This window comes from Oryctolagus cuniculus, chromosome 6, assembly GCF_964237555.1.
Source record: "Oryctolagus cuniculus chromosome 6, mOryCun1.1, whole genome shotgun sequence".
In the NCBI taxonomy this organism is placed as follows: Eukaryota; Metazoa; Chordata; class Mammalia; order Lagomorpha; family Leporidae; genus Oryctolagus; species Oryctolagus cuniculus.
The window spans coordinates 78,743,918-78,761,726 of NC_091437.1; the positions used below are offsets into that span (position 1 = coordinate 78,743,918).

The 17,809-nt window shown below is 42.9% G+C and overlaps 1 protein-coding gene across 6 annotated transcripts in view; it reads left to right on the forward strand.

Annotated features, from left to right (window-relative positions):
- RGS20 (regulator of G protein signaling 20) overlaps positions 1-17,809 on the forward strand; it is a 125,506-nt gene that overhangs the window by 61,995 nt on the left and 45,702 nt on the right. The window contains exon 1 of one of the 6 annotated variants that reach the window (XM_070076609.1): positions 12,201-12,388. The exons of the other annotated variants lie outside the window; for them this stretch is intronic. Coding sequence (XP_069932710.1) covers positions 12,287-12,388 — 102 coding nt within the window. The 5' untranslated portion in view covers positions 12,201-12,286. Of the gene's footprint in view, positions 1-12,200; positions 12,389-17,809 lie in introns of those variants that run through there. 6 annotated transcript variants of the gene reach the window in all.

Consider the following 17,809-nt stretch of genomic DNA (forward strand, 5'->3'; position numbering starts at 1 on the left):
GACACATCTATAAGGATTAAGGAAAACTGATTAGTTATTTATGAACACACTTTTTGCATGTGTGTGAACCCATTTCATAACCCCTCGGCTGTTACTGATAGAAAACTTTAGCCAACAAGTACTCATCCAAGCCCGATGTCTGCAAGATTTGTGCCAGTACAAGCAGAATGGGATAGGGAGCTGATCAGATTGAACCAGACTGGAGGGGGCTACCAGCAGCACTAGGGGAGTCCATCTTCTCAGGTGTGGGCAAACAAGGATGCTTGTCCATCAGATCTTCCTAATAGTTTAGGGGTAGTGATCAGAAGCATCATTAATGTTATACATGAAAGATAAAGATGAATGTTATTTTTAAGAAATGCAATAACCTTATAATAAGCACATCGTGTAATAACCACAATACTTTTACTTAACTGTGCATTCTCGAAATTCCTGCAGAATAGACGCTAGATACAAAAGCTTGGATTCAAATGATTCAAGTTCAGTGACTTGGCAAGGAGACCTGCTGCATGGTGCAAGGCTTGCTGCAGGGTGCATGCTCTTGCTATTGCATCACATCAGAAGGATGCAGTATTTACATGATAGGCTCACTTTTAGTTACCCAAACCCTACTAGGTAAGTTCAACATTTACAGAGTGACTGATAGGTCTCAGATGTGTCTGGGCACACACTGTAAAGGTAACAGGTGCAACTCTTATCACAGGGGTCTTCTGATTACTGAAGCATCCAGAATGGAGTGGACACAATGCAATGATGATGATGATGATGATGATGTGTTTTCCATCTGCACTGTTTATTTGGAGAATGTTTTGTATTAGGAAACTGCATCACCTTCAGAAATGCATCTAAGGATACCAGATGCTGCCAGCCACTAGTCCTGGTATTGAGGGTCCTCAGCGTGTACCTAAAAGCAGGTGTGGTGATTGGGGAACACAGAAGAGCTCATCCTTTTTCCTTTGGGAAGCTATGTTCCTTGTACCAGCCCAGAACCAAAGAAGAAAGTGGCCTCCTTCTTAATGCTCCATTGCCTTTCATCATTACTCCAGGCACTTTAATAGAAGCGTGGATTTGTAGAGGATTTAAATGCACATCAAATTTCAATTCACATTCATAGGGTTATACTAAAGCATGCATAATACATGAGATACCCTGTGGGCTCTAGATTTACTTAGATTTCAGAGCCAGAGGTAAAAATGAAATATGTAGCAGATTGAGCACAGTAAAGGCTTATGTGGCATTAATTGTACATATTGATGGTCTTCTCTATTAAATAAAACCTGAAATGTAATTAGTTATGCTTTATGCATTGCTATTTCTCCAGATGCACTGTGGGAACCCACTTCTCCCCTAGTGAACATAGGAAGGACTATAATTGCAATAACTAACTCCCTTGTTCAAAAAGCACTTCAAGTGCTTTTCACTGGGGAAAGAGCTTACATTCCTTGTCTTTGTACTGACTTGGATCTATAAGGGAAAATGCTGAAATGCTTCAGAACATGACTGTCATGTTTATCTGCATTTCTCACACTAACATTCAAGGAGATGATTTGTGTGGCACATTTTTCCACATTAAATACATCCACATTAAATTTATGCTCATTATTAGGGACCATACATTGTCTGGGCTGTGATTAGCATTTCTTCCAGGAGCTGGACTGATGGTCCCCACACAGACTGTGCTATATTATCCTGTATGTTTCTCCTGTTCCTCCTGTTGCCAGGTGCCTTTGTCACAGCTCCCAGCGCCCACACTACCAGCACACCACGGCTGCTATTTCCCTCTGGTTTTTTACTCTCTTTGTCTTCCTTGAGTATTTTTTCTTTCTTTTCTGATGTGATCTTTTAGTCACAAGATCATAGCCTTGTGGAACAGGTGGTTGGCTCAGCCAATAGCAGCCTAGAGCAGACTTGTGTAGGGCCACCAAGTTGGTGACTTAACCAACCTTGCATCCCATGAGTCTATTCTTTTTTATCCTCATACCAATCTGCTCTTTTACCTTTGAAGTTAATGAAAATACCCGCATTTTAAAACTATGTATTGATAGGTAATTTATGTACCATAAAATTCACTCATTTAAATCATATGACTCAACAGCTTTTGGTATTTTCTGAATTGTATAACAATGACCTCAGTCCATTTTAGGACAAATTCATCACTCCAGGAAGCAACCAAACACCCCTGTGCCATAACCCACCAAGTTCCTTTCTCCTTCTGCTTCTACAGATTTGTCTGGTATGGAGATTGCGTGCAAGTGTAGTCACATACTAGATGGCTTTCACAGCTGGCTTCTTTCATTTGGTATCTGTGGGGAGCAACTCGGACTAGACTAAGTTACTGGAATTAAGACTTATTCTATGCATCTGCTCTCCCACAATATGGCGCTGAGAAGGGAGAAACAGCTTCTACACAGCTGCCTCCAGTTCAACCAATAGACTGTAGGACCTGCTCCTGATTGGAGGAGAGCAGCGTACTCGGCGTGTGGGTAGCAGAGTTGGGATTGGTGGAAGAGGACTATAAAGGAGGAGAGAGACAACATGCACCAGGAACATCTAAGGGGAACATCTATCTGAAGGAACACCTGTGCAGCCCCCGAGAGAGCCGGCTGGCGGTGTGCTGCTCCCCCGCGGAAGTGGGGAAAGTGGCAGGGGGAACCGCCCTTCCACGGAGGTGGAAGGGACGGTAGCCAACCCGGGAAGAACCAGCAGCAAACCCGGGGAGGGCCGAGCAGACAAAAGAACAGCGCAGGGTCCTGTGTCGTTCCTCCACGAAGACGGGGAGCGACATAATGGTGCCGTGACTCGGATATGAAGCCTAGGCAGGGTTTAGTGTCGTTCCTCCACGAAGAGGGGGAGCGACAGGTATCATGGTGGCTACACTGTAGAATGTAAAGACAGCACTTTAGAATAAGAAAAAATTGGTGTGGTGATCACCTTGCTTCTCCAATTCCCAGATTAAAAAAAAAAAAAAAAAAAAAACAAGGGTCAAGGAGATTTCTTCATGGTTGAGACCTCAAATCCCCATTGTGGTAGAGAGGACAGGACCTGTGGCTCAGCCCACCCAGCAGGTTTTCTGATGTGTTCTGTGTGAGAGGCTGGCTTGTAAACGAGATTTACATTGCTTTTCCCTAGTTTTCACTCTCAGCTTTAACTCAGCTGTCTTTATCACTGTTGGCATGCAGTTGTAGGCATTTTGGGTTACTGCTAGTTTTGTGAATGGTCAAGGTGTCAAATGTTTGAGGGTAGATAAGCAGGGTCCAGTAGCTGAATTGAGATAGAAAGGTACAGGAGCAATTTATTTATGATTGTAAAACATAATGCAGGGGGGCTGGTGCTATTGCGTAGTGGGTAAAGCTGCTGCCTGCAGTGCCAGGATCCCATATGGGTGCTGGTTCGAGTCCTGGCTGCTCCACTTCAATCCAGCTCTCTGCTATGGCCTGGAAAAGCAGTAGAAGATGGCCCAAGTCTCCCCTGCACCCTCATGGGAGACCATAAGAAGCTCCTGGCTCCTGGCTTTGGGTCAGTGCAGCTTCGACTGCTGTGGCCATTTGGGAAGTGAACTAGTGGATGGGAGACCTCTCTCTCTCTAACTCTGCGTTTCAAATAAATAAAAATTTTTTAAAAAGATAATGCAGGTTGAATATGCTTGAAACTAGGAGGGTTTCTCTTTTGACCTTTTTTTGTTTTTGTTTTTGTTTTTTTTTTTTTATTTTGGAATATTTGTAGAGACATCTCTTGGGGATAAGATCCAAATCTAAACACAAAATTCATTTATGTTTCTTTTGTACCTTATTCACATAGTCTGAAGGCAATTTTATACCATATTGTTAGTGCTTCTGTGTTTTAACTATAACTTGTTATATCAAGTCAGGTGTGGAATTCTCCACTTGTGTCATCATGTCGCACTCAGAAAGTTCTGGGTTTTGGAGGACTTTGGATTCTGGAGCATTTGTTTTAGATTTGTGCTTTAGGGATAGTCAACCTATATAATGTCTTCCCACATTACTCATCCGTTTTCATTAAATATCAGTAAGTGCTAAGTTAGTAATAATAAATGGTGGCACCAGAGTTTCATTTAGTTTGCAGACACCTTTCCTATACATTGCCTCTCTCAGTACTTTTAACAAATGTCAAGGTAGCCAGTATTATACAGATCAGGAGGTGGAGGCTTAGGAAGGAGCAGTAATTGGTCCAGATCTCACAAGTGGTAGGAAGGATGGAAGGGCACCTCTGGATCACATCCCAGGTTCTTCCCTCTATGGCATGGGCTGCTCACCAGGACTTGGAATTCTTGATAGATTGCTTTTCAATGATTCTTACATTGTTACTAGCCATGGGCTGGGAGGCCAGTTCAAGTCTCTCAGACTCCCCAGTAAACCACATATTCTCACTTGGCCTTTCTGACTCCAGTCACCTTGGAGGTTCTCATGCCCTAATGTGACTTTTGGGGGAGCCTAGCAACTCCCACTAAGTTTCCCATGGTGCTCTCTGCAATTCAGTCTGTCAACAGTGGCATACACTGGCCAGTTCTCACTGGCCCTTTCCTTTTCATCTCTCTTTGGAATCTGGCTCGTCTTTGAGAACACTGCTTCCCCCATGATCCTCGTAATGCAAGATGTTTTTCCACCAAAATTCCACCACTTACTAAGGGTTTAGAAGAAAGAACCGGTGTCTTGACTCTTTGTAGCCACTTCTAAAACATTTCTTCTCTGAAAAAAATCTCCCTCTTCAATTCTGACCACGCTACAACACAGACAAACCCAAGGATGTTATGGTAGGGTGAAGTAAGCCAGGCACACAAGGGCACACCCTGGGAGATTCCACTTACTTGGGTAGTCAGAATCATGGAGGCAGAAAGTAGAGGGGTGGGTCAGTGCTGTGGTATAGCAGGTGGGACTGCTGCCTCCAATGCTGGTAACCCATGTGGGCGCTGGTTCATGTCCCAGCTGCTCCACTTCCAGTCTAGCTCCCTGTTGATGGCCTGGGAAGGGCAGCAGAAGATGGCCCAGGTGTCTGGGCTCGTGCTACCCATATAGGAGACCTGGAGGAAGCTCCTGGCTCCTGACTTTGACCTGACCCAGCCCTGGATATTGAGATCATTTGGGGAATGAATTGGTGAATGGAAGATTTCTCACTCTTTCTGTCTCTCCTTCTCTCTCTGTAACTCTGATATACAAATAAATAAATAAATCTTAAGGAAAAAACTCAGCTTTAAAAAAAGAAAGTAGAGGGATGGTTGTAAGGACTGGGGGAGGAAGAATGGGGAGTTAGCATTTAACAGGTACAGAGTTTGTTTTGTAAAATGAAAATAATTCTAGAAATGAATAGTGGTGATGTTTACATAACAGCATGATAATACTGAATGCCACTGAACTATATGTATACTTACATATGATTAAGATGGTAAAATTCATGTATATTTTACATAGCTTTAAAAAAAAAAAAAAACACTTCATTTGGGTGCATGTCCTTAGACTGAAGCCCTGTACTGCCCCTTCCAGTCAATCTGCTGGCCCTGCCCCTCATGTGGAAAACTCGCCAGCACATGGGCCACCATTTGCTCTGTTCCTGATTCCTTCCACATCCTTGTAAAGACCCATGTAACACCTTCACTGGTTGGCTCCAGAAATTTTCACCTCACCTCAGCTCTCACTTACAGGGTCACCTGCCAGAGCTGGTTGTTACCAACTGCATCTCCTCAGAAACTTCATCCTCAAACCCCCGTGTGTTACCTCTATCTCCTTCCCTGTTGCTCACACAGGGCCTTTCACCCGAAGCTTCCCGTCCCTAAGGCCCACAGCATATTGATCCTCCTGAGTCTCAACTCAGCTCTGGAATGTTCTGGAGCATGCCAACTTCACATACATTCACAGTTCCTTCCTAGAAGCCTCATCCCCATGTTACGTAGGCCTGCCTCCATGATATCAGTGTGTCCACACATGTCACCTCCCAGAGACCCTCGCAGGCCACCAGCTGGCATGGGTGTTACCAACTGAAATACTCCTCAGCCCCTAGGCTCTCTTACCTGTTTGATGGCAGTGGTTTTTGCTGCTTCCTTCACTGAGACATAGGCCCTTAGCAGAGATTGTGGCACACCCTTGTAGGTCCAGTGCCTGCAGCGCTGACTGAAGCAAGTGGTGCTCAACAATGTTTCTAACAGTTTCAACTGGAGACCTTTGAAGGCAAACAAGAGGCATATCTTTGAACTTTATACCTTCAGTTTATGATTAGGTCATGTTTCAGCTGATCCTCCTGATAAGTCCCATAAGTAAAATTCAGCACATTTTCCACATGTGAAAAACTGTGACGCCTACCACCCGAAAGGATGTTCTGGGCAGATCCCTTCCACCACTGCTCACAATGTGCTGGGGATGGCACCCAGCACCAGGTGACTGTGAAAGTGTTTCACAAAGCCATGATTTTGCTTATTTGGGCTCTAGATTTGTGCAAAGACGTGTGCAGGAATTATGCATGAAGTAGATACACATAATAACTACTATATGTTTTTTCTTTTTTTCTTTTTCTTTCTTTTTTTTTTTTTTTTTTTTTTTTTTGACAGGCAGAGTGGACAGTGAGAGAGAGGCAGAGAGAAAGGTCTTCCTTTTGCCGTTGGTTCACCCTCCAATGGCGCCATGGCCAGTGCACTGTGGCCGGCGTACTGCGCTGATCCGAAGCCAGGACCCAGGTACTTCTCCTGGTCTCCCATGGGGTGCAGGGCCCAAGCACTTGGGCCATCCTCCACTGCACTCCCGGGCCACAGCAGAGAGCTGGCCTGGAAAAGGGGCAACCAGGACAGAATCCAGCGCCCCAACTGGGACTAGAACCCGGTGTGCCAGCGCCACAGGCCGAGGATTAGCCTATTGAGCCGCAGTGCTGGCCACTATATGTATTTTTAAAAGTTCTTCCTCCCCTGGGCTTTCTAGTTCTCTGACACAACCATCAAAAACACTGAAAGAACAAAGTAAAGAACCTGTAGTGAGAGTGAAACCAAAAAGGAGCACTTAAGTACGAGAAAGGATGGCAAGCTTCTAGAGTCCTGTGTGTGATCTGCTGCAGCTGCAAGCACTCCCCAGGCCAGCTTGTGAGACTCACAGAAGTCAAATGACCTGACAGGCTATACACATCCTGAGAATTGTTAAACCTCTGTTCCACACTTTTCCCCTGATCAGGCCTCCTTCTGCCTTCCTATTTTCATTTTAGCTTTCTTTAAAATTAGAACATATGAATAGAGAAGTGCACATATCATTTGATGAATTTGTACAAACTGAACCTGTCCATGGAACCAGCACCCAAATTATGCAGTAACTCATTAAAAGCACCCAAAAGCACCCTCACCATGGTAAGCAGTATTCTGACTCATAAAGACACAGAAGAGTTTTGACAAGTTTCATGTTTTCTTTAAATAGAAACAGACAGTATGTACTCTTTTTCCTCTGGCTTCTTTCATTCAACATAGTCATATTTATCCACATGTTGAATGATTGGAGATCATTAATCTTGTTGCTGAATAATATTCCATTGTATGAATATATCGTAATTTATCCATTCATTATGCATAAATATTTGAATTGTTCTAGGCTATTCTGTGTACAGTATCCAGGAACATCATCATGCATACTTTTGGTACAACTTTTCTAAGTGTGACTATGGTCAGTTATAGTAGATTCCATGAGTATTCCAAAGTGGTTGTACTAATTTACACTCTTATAAGCAAAGTAAATGTTCTGGTTATTCCATATCATTGCCATCATGTGGCATTTTCTTCTTTATTTTTGCTGTTCTGGTGGGTGTGGGTGAGTGCATGTCATTCAGTGTGTATTCATAGGTTGTGGACTATTAGATTATGGTTGCTACTATAAAAATGAATAAAATGAAGGCTTTTAAAGGTAAAAGCAAAATGGTTGATTACTATATCTTTGACCAAGGGATCAGGCAAATGAATACACTGTTGGTTAATTTTATTTCCTCTCAATCAAAAGGATAGATTGACTTGTTAAGCAGATGTATTACATCTTAAAACCAATATTGTGCATGCATGTATGCATGGGTGTGTTTGTGTGTGTATGTGTATACATATGCAAACATATATTTTAGTTGACACAGTAAGCGCTATACATTAGGCACTGTCCTACCCTCATGAAAAAAAAAGCACTGTAACAAGGTTTTAATGTAAATTTATTTTTTTTAAATTATTTATTGGGGGCTGGCACGGTAGTATAGCAAATGAAATTGGCACCTGCAGCAATGGCATCGCATATGGGTGCCAGTTTGAGTTCTGGCTGCTCCATTCTGATCCAGCTCCCTGCTAATGTGCTTGGGAAAAGCAGTGAAAGATAGCCCAAGTGCTTGGGCCCTTGCATCCATGTGAGAGACCTGAAAGAAACTTCTGGCTCCTAACTTCAGCCTGGCCCAGCCCTGGCCTTTGCAGCCAATTTGGGGAGTGAATCAGCAGATGAAAGATTTCTCTCTCTCTCTCTCTCTCTCTCTCTCTCTGCCTCTCCCTCTCTGTAACTCTGCCTTTCAAATAAATAAATAAATATTTTTGAAAAATTATTTATTTATTTGAAAAAATGAGTGAGAGAGAGAGGTAGAAAAAAAATCTTCCATCTGCTGATTTCACTCTTCAAAAGGCTGCAAATGGTTTTGTCCATGACAAAACCAGGAGCACAGAATTCCATCCGTGTCTCCCACATGGGTAGCAGGTCCCCAGGCACTTGAGCCTTCTGCTGCCTTCCCAGGTGCATTAGCAGGGGCCTGGATCAGAAGTGGAGCAGCCAGGACTTGAACTGGTGCTCTGAAGTCGGTATGGCAAGTGGCAGCTTAACCCATTGTACCATAATGCTGGACCTGAATGTAGGCTCTTTTTAACACATTCTAAATACAGTGAACACATAATGAGACTTCCAACAATTGTTCTAGAAAAAGAAATACACGTTTAGTGAAATAGATCAAACTTGACTGACCTGGAATTCCAATTCCACTCTCCCTGAATTAATTTTAATCTTATTGTGGCTACATCTGCACTCCAGCTGGCCACTTTCCATAGCAGTATGGTCCTTGTAGACAGCACATGAAAAGACACAGAAAGTAAACCATTCTCCTGACTGGTGTCTGCCCACAGCCTAGGCCAGTTCCCCAACCCTGGTGACCAAGGTTTTTTCATCAGCAATCTTGATGCTTCTCCCCCCAGCACAGAGCCAGGAACAGCAACATCAGGTACCTTACCTTTTCAGCTCTCAACAGTGACAGGTGTTTCACAAGCAAAGCACATTCCACCTCTATTAGCCAGCTTTTTGTTATGTTAACTAACACACCAGACGAGAGTTTCTCTGGAGGGAACAGGTTTAGTTCAGCTTACAGTTTGGAGGTTCACAGTTCAGGATTGGGCTGCCCCATCAGTCGGGTGTCTGGTGGAGGCTGGCAGGTGCAGAGGAGCAATAGCATGGTGAGCCAGGAAGCAGAGAGAAGCTAGGCTGAGTGTGGCTTAAATAACCAACCCTCAGGTGAGCGTTAACTGCAGAGAAGGGGCCCCTAGGGATTTAAAGGCCTCCCAGAGGCCGGCCCACCTCTCAGAGGCCATAATTAGATCAAGTTCCACCCTTAACCCATCAACCTTTAACAGAAGGCTTCAGGGTTGAAGCATCTGCATGGGTTTGGGTTTGGGGAGCCAGCCCTTCTCAAGCCACAGCATCCCCAGAAGCCAATTCTGTCCCTGCCAAGACTCTTACCACCAAGTGCTGCTTCAGGAGAAGAAGCAAAGCAGAGAGACCACAGAATAATGTAGAAGGCATATAAGGCTCTCAGATATCCTATGGCAATTTTAACTTTTTTCTAGTGATCCAAGTTGACATTGGAGGCAAAGTGGTTGACAGAGCTACTTCTCTTATATTCGAGACCTAAGACATCCACTAAGGCCTTGCACATGGAGAAAAAAAATTGGAGGTGGGCAAGAAAGACATTCTGGGCAATTGTCTTCCTTGGCCTCTGCCCTGAGCCAGAAGTCAGAGGAGCTGAGGTTAGCTTAAGCCTTCTGAATAGCTAGACAGAGAGTAACGCTAGTGAGCAAAATGGAAGAGGCAAGTTAATGAATTTGTCCAGGGAAATGATAAGCTTGATTTTAGCCATTAATTTTTCCACCTTCTAAGTATATTACTGTGTTTTCCATAATTTGCAGTGATTACTCAGAAAGTCTCATTAGGGACCTATTCCTCACTGGGAAACACTGAAAAGCGTCTGTTAACGGACTACTCAGCGCAGTCTTTAGTGATTCAGAGTCCCTAGTACAGCCCGCAGACAAATGTTTTCTTTAAGTGTCTCAGACCTTCAGAGGTGCCCTGGGTTAGGTTTTCATTGGGGATGCACATCCCCCCCCACACCCACACACACACACACACACACACACACACACACACCTGCAGTTGAGACATTCCCCTGGTTTCCTGGAAGGAAGGCAGCCGTGAAAAGGTTTCTCAGTTTTTATAAAATGCTCCTTAATTAGTGGTTGGTATTAAGAAAGAATAAGTTGTTAGGCCGGTACCACAGCTCACTTGGCTAATTCTCCGCCTGTGGTGCTGGCACCCTGGGTTCCAGTCCTGGTTGGGGCGCTGGATTCTGTCCCGGTTGCTCCTCTTCCAGTCCAGCTCTCTGCTGTGGCCCGGGAGTGCCAGTGGAGGATGGCCCAAGTGCTAGGGCCCTGCACCCGCAAGGGAGACCAGGAGGAAGCACCTGGCTCCTGGCTTCGGATTGGCGCAGCACCAGCCGTAGCGGCTATTTGGGGGGTGAACCAACAGAAGGAAGACCTTTCTGTCTGTCTGTCTCTCTCTCTCACTAACTCTGCCTGTCCAAAAAAAAAAAAAAGTAAGTTTTAAAAAATGCATAATTTAATAATTTCCTCTGGGTCATACTCGTATTATTTCTAATATTTCCCAAAAGGCCATTGTAAAAGTTGTTACACAGTACATATTCATTTAGGATCAGTAGAGAAAAGAAAGACGCTGCTATTATAGTCTTAAACCCCCAGTGGCTTTCACATTTGGCAGCAGCTCTATAAACAGAAGTGTAAAGATTTCCATTATAAGGCCCTGAAAAACAGATGGTAATATGCTTAAGTGATTTTTTTAAGATGAGGACATGTGTAAGGCATCCATCTGGAAGTAATTATGAGTCAAACAAGTCTTTTGTTACTATTAAGCTTTCAGCTGACTTCCCCTACTAGGACAACAATGAACCAGCTTTTCTTAAAATAGCCCCCAATTTTGTTGTTTATTCGGACAATAAACCAAAAGGCAGAAATGTTTGAAAGCTGGTGGTTTCGCACAGAGGTAGTTTAGAAACCGGTCCCCACCCCTCCCCCTGAGTCCCACTAGCTACTAAACATCATTCACTTTCTGTGTCCTATGAGTGGGAGCCACAGCTTTGATTTGATTTTTGGTCTATTTGTACTGAAGTCAGTGTGAGTAATTCCATCTCTTCATTAATATGTCATACGCTGGAGTGAGATGGATTTTTTTCTGGTGCTGACTCCTGCACAGGGCGATATGCCTGCATTCTCTCTAACTTAAATGGGCTCATTTCAGCATCTTGCTGAACAAGAGGGAAACAGCACTGTTGACCAGCACTCAGCTCCTTTTCCAACAGCTAATAATAACAGGTGGAAGCCTTGAGCAAGGCAGAGGGCCTGTTTGTGACTTAATTAGCATCAGGTGATCCGGTGTTATGCTTGCAGGATGTGATTCAGAGAAAGCTGCATTCACCTGTTGCTATTTTCAGAGTAAGCCACTTACCCCAGGGAGAGGTTAACATGCCATAGGCCCTGCTGTTTCCAATGGGTCTGTTTTGCTAACCTCGTTGTGTAGATTCTCGAATAAAGGAATTAAAAGCCCGAAGACTTCCTGTGGGCTAATCAGCCTCGATGCCAAGAGTGATTACAGAAACTGTTCTCTGCAGGCTCCAGGAACCCAGGGCTCTTCACATCATGTGGGTATGTAGCCCCCTCCAACACACTGTATGTCCACTGTGCCCAGACAGTTGGCTTTTCCTCCTTCAGTTCTGGCATGAAAGAGAGGGAGAGAGGCATGGGTTGAGAGGGACTGGAATGATAGATTCCGCCTCCTCGCCCCACAGGTGGTTGAGTGCCCAATTTTAAGACCAAGTGTCTGGGTGGGTGTTGGCACAGCAGTGAAGTTATCACGTAGGACACCTGCATTTCTAATCAGAGTTCCCAGATTCAAGACCCAGCTCTGCTTTCCATTCAGCTTCCTGTAATGTACATCCTGGAGGGCAGTAGGTGATGGTGCCCCTGTCACCCGCAGGGGAAGCCCAGATGGAATTCCTGGCTCCTGACTTCCATCTGGCCCAGGATGCTGCAGGCATGCAGGGACTGAACCTGAAGGTGGGAGATCTCTCTTTCTTTATGCCTTTCAAATAAGTAAAAAATAATAAAATGGAAAGTGTCAATTAAAAAGCAAAAGACCAAGGGTTTGCAGAGGAGCCTGCATGAGACTCACACCCAAGCCTCTGCCACCTTGCTATTGACCACATCCTGAATGTGATAGCACCTGTGGTATCTATGAGAAAAATTCTTCACCAAGGGCAAAATAATACTAGAAAAAGCGTTCCCAGGCAGGGGAAACCTATAAGGCAGGAAAACCAAAAGGAGAGTAAAATTAGGAGCAGATAGGAACACGTTATGTCACATACTCAGAAACATCACTACAGAGAGTGGGGAAATACGAGTGTGTACGTGTGTGTTTTGAGGCCACAGTGCAGAGAATATTCCTGGAATATCACCGTGTTTTTCATGCTCGGTGCACCACACTCAGTGGAAGCTCAGAAAGCAGCGAAGTTAAAATTAGTGGGTCTCGTGAGGAAAGGAGCCTTGGTTCTGATGTGGAGTAGCAACAAAGACACGCTTATTTGAGCAGCCTCAGAAAAATATCTGGAGAGGTACTTATAGAGCATAACAAGAAACAGGGATAATTATAGCATCCTAATATAATGCAAGGGAAGCCTTACACCAGTGGGATAGGAGGAAGACTCCTTTGGTTTTGTAGTTAGCCTAGTACCATTGGTATATTTTGAATGACTAAAGCTGTGAACCACCCAGAAAACAGTTCTGTCTCTAGCTCCCACTTGTTTTAATGTCATAGTAGTAAGAGAACAGAAAAGAGGTCAAAAAGAGGAAACAGCAGCCTAGTAGGGATGACTGAACGATTGGCCAAATGGGTGGGTACCACGAGCTGTCACCCTGCCATTTCAGCTCTCATTATCTCAGTTAAGTGAGCCGACTAACAATTCCTCAGATTTGTATGTCACATTTCTTCTGAAACATTGATGTTTTCTGTGGCTTCATGGCCTCTTGTATCTATAGGATTGAAATAATTTTTACAAAATAGTTAAGAATAGACACCATGGGGGCCAGGGCTGATTCTACTGAGATGCCAGTGGCCAGGTTGATAGGTTCTTGCACATAATGATGCTTCAGGATGCCAGAAAAGTAGGTTTTGCAGTCTAGAGGTGGAGGAAATGAAGAGGCTAAAGATTTCCCCAAGATAGAGAATGAGTTTGAAAGTAATCATCTAGCAGGGCTGTGATGTCCCATTCCCACACTCCAGGAGAGATTGGATCAATTCAGAGATTATTTCAGGGTCTGCGTGAACCTTAAGAAGGTTTTTTGTTTTCCTCACTCAGATGAATCTAAATGCTGATCACCCGAAAATAGAGAATATCTGTTAATTATCACAGAACATTTTAAATCCCTGGGACTGCCATCAAATGCCCTGCAGGAGTGTAGAACATCTGGCCTGGGGGCTGTATAAGGCCTGGAAAATCATTTGGTCAGGTGCCGCTAAGACAACCACAGGTGGTACTTGAAATCCAATAAATCAAGCCAGGCATCGTAGCACAGTTGGTTAAGCCACTACCCGCGATCCGAGCATCCCATAGGAGCAGCAGGTTCAAGTCCCTGCTGCTCCACTTCTTATCCAGCTTCTTGCTAATGTGCCTGGGAAAACAGCAGAAGATGGCCCAAGTGCTTAGGCCCCTGCTGCCCATGTGGGAAACCTGGAAGACGCTCCTGGCTCCTGACTTCAGCATGTCCCAGCCCCAACTGTGGTGGCCATTTGGGGCGTGAACCAGCAGATGGAAGATTTCTCTTTTGGTCTTTTCCTCTCTCTCTGTAACTCTGTCTTTCAAATACATAAATTATTAATTTTTATAAAAGGAAATCCAGTAAATCTATAGCAGGCTAATTTTTAAGCTGATAATTTTGTATGGTCTGTGAATGATGTTATAAATATCCAAATGGCCCTTGGCAGAAAAAAAAAAAAAAAACAGTTCCCATCCTTGCCTAAAGTGAAGCAGTAACCTCATGCTGCCCTGTCCCGCCAGGTCACCTGTGTACTTCCCAGAGCAGTGTGAACTCCAGGATTCAGAGGGTGAGCCCTGGATCCACCTTGGACTCTTTAGAGTCCTTTCTTCCTACATTTCAGCTCAAAGATTTTTATTTGATTGCAGATAAAACAGAATAAGAAATTGCCTAATCCCCCTGCAATTTTAAACAGCACTTTTTATGCTGTTGTAGTTAAGCAAAGGAAAGATAACAGACACGGCAATAGTAAAAATAAAGGTGGGACGCTTTCTCCATGGGAGAAAATTAGAATGTCTTAGATCAAACCTCACTAGAATTTCGAATCTCATACCTTGCTACCATTTCTAAGTGTGGGGTTTTTGTGGAGCCATCAGAAATAGAAGGTATGGCCCTATAATGCTGATAGCGTCAGCCAAGAGAAAACCCATGTAGGGACAGGCATTTTGGTGCAGTAATTAAGATACAACTTGGGACACATTAATTCCACTTTGGAGAGCCTGAATTCCAGTCCTTGCAGTACTCCTGACTCTAGCTTCCTGCTAATATGCACCCTGAGAAGTAGCAGGTGGTGGGTCAAGTAGTTGGATCCCTGCCATTCATGAGGGAGACCCAGAGCCCAGCTTTAGCAGACATTTGAAGAGTGAACCAGTGGATAGGAAATTCTCTGTCTCTCTTCCTTTCAGAGAAATTAAATAAATAAAAATTTAGATTTTTTAATTAAAAAACTTAGACATGTGTTGTGTAGTATGGAACCTCAAGTTCAGGTCATAGCTGCCTGATACTATCATAGCTATCAGTGTGCTGTTCATTGGTTCCTGCACATGAGAATTGCCAGAAATGATGTGTGTGTATAGAATAAAAGGAGAGGAAACAGGATATAAGATAATTTGCAATTTTGTTTATTTTTAGGAATTTTCTTTATACAGTATTGTATGCAGCAAGTAAGAAAGAAAGGCATGCACAGACATGGTAGTTATGGAAAGAAAGTCATGAAAGTTAAAGCAATAGCTGGAATAATGCAATAGAAAAAGGATATGAAGAATAAAAGAGATTGACATACAGAGCCACTAAAACGTGTTTATGAAGACTACATATCAGTATAAAAATCATTCATTTGTAATGCTGAATGAAAGAGCAGCATTCCAAATTATATATGCACACTGTCTTATAGTCATGTAAATAATCATTTTTATGAACAAAAAGAACAAAGTGTAAAAAGTAAAGTAAAATATTTTGAGGTGGTAGGATTATGGTGTGTTATTATTTTAAGTACTATATAACAGGTAACAGTTATCCATCATTCAATAATTCCCGGAACCATGCTAACTTTTACATGTGCAGTTGCTTCCCTGTCCCAAGTCTATGGGTTCCATATTTTGTGGATTCAGCCAAATGCAGATTGAAAATATTCATGGGGAGAAATTGTATCTGTATTCAACATGGAAAAACCTTTTTCTTGTCATTATTCCCCAAATAACATACTGGAATACTATTTACCTAGCATTTACATTGTGTTGGGTGTTTTAAGTAATCTAGAGATGATTTAAAGCATAGGGAGGATGTGCATAGGTTATGTGCAAATTCTACACCATTTTATATGAGGGATTTAAGCATCCACAAATTTGGTATCTATGAGTTGTCCAGAAACCTAAGATACTGCAGGATGACTGTTTCATATTTATTCCTGCAAACAACCCATTGAGCTACTTAGTATTATTTTCCTGATTTGACACTTACAGAAGTTGCAATGAGTTGCCTATAGTCACAGAAGTAGTAGCGATACTAATTCCATTTGACTCCAGATACCCTGTTAAATATATAAAAATGGTGGTTGTTTAGCCTAGTGGTTAAGGCACCAGTTAAGATACCCACATGCATGCTGGAATGCCTGGCTTTGATTCCAACTCCAGCTTACTGCCAATGCAGACCCTGAGAGGCCATGTGATGACTCAAGTGGTTGGATTCCTGCCACCTACATGGGAGATCTGGATTGAATTCCCAGATCCTGGCTTCAGCACTGGCACTGATCTGGCACTGCAGGCATCTGGGGAATGAACAAGCAGATGGGAGCTCTGTGTGTCTCTGAATCTCTTCTTCTAAAATTAAAAAACAGTAACATTTAAAAAATAATAGTGTGCAGGTTAATATTTAGGCACCTATTTATACTAAAAATTTGAAGATATGCTAAAGTTCCTATAACAGAATGACATCATAATATTGGTACTTCAAATTTGAGATGTCCTGCTTCTGGTGGAGAAGTAAATATAGTAAACAGAGATGCAAAAGAGGCAGTTGCTATGCTGATGAACCATTTCTAAAACTGAATTAAGTGGGTAACAGCACTAGTCTGATAACTTTTGACTGAAGTGGAAGGGCAGAGGTGATAAGAAACTTGTTAACTATGGGAAAAAATGTCTACGATGTGTTTTCTGTCTCACCTCTAGAGCCATTTAGAACCTGTGAGAGTTGGGGTATGAAGCTGACTCATGGCTAGTTGAGCAGAGCAGAGAGAAATGCCCTCTTGGTGAGGGCTGATACATTTCAGTAAGTTCCCAGGTATGTTTTCAGACAGAAAGGGTTAGGATGCACTGAGTCATGAGAACAAAGAAGTCATTATTAGTTCTGCATTCACCATTTATTGTATACTTCTATGCAAAATAGAATTGAGCAAAAGACTATGAGGAACTTCAAGAAACCACCTAGCCAGTGTAAGTACAGATGCAGTGGTACCAGTAAAAGCAAAAAGCTGATATGTGATGGGGCTTTTGCTTCAGGCTGTGAGCCAGGGCTTTACAAAGACCCCTTACCAAAGATGATGTATATATAGCAGATAAACACAGTGCTCAATACCATTAGTCAATAGGGAAATGCAAATAAACCCATGAGCCACATCTGTTAGAGTGGCCAGGTGGAAAAGCCTGTCAACATCAACTGCTGACAAGGATGTGGAGCAACTAAAACTCTCATTCATTGCTGATGGGAATGGAAAATAGATACAGCCACTTTGAAAGACAGTTTGACGTTTTCTTCTAAAGCTAACAAGCATGTGATTACTATATAACTCGGTGCGTATTTACCCAAGAGAAATTAAAATAGATTCCTACACATAAATCTTTGCACAAATGTTTGTAAGAGCTTTATTCATAATCACCAGACCAGGAAATAATCCAAATGTCTGTCAACAGGTGTCAAACTGGTATAACCATACAATTAGTATTAGTACTACTGGGCCATAAAAAGAAATTAACTACTGGGCCATAAAAAGAAATTAACTACTGATATATGAATCTCAAAAGCAAAATGTTCCAACTAACAAGGCTACAACTGTATGATTTTATTTATATGCCATTCCAGAAAAAGTAAAACAACCAAATAAGACTACAGAGAAGTCTCAGAATATTAAAAATGGCCACACTTTTTTTTCCTTAACCACACTTCTCTTTG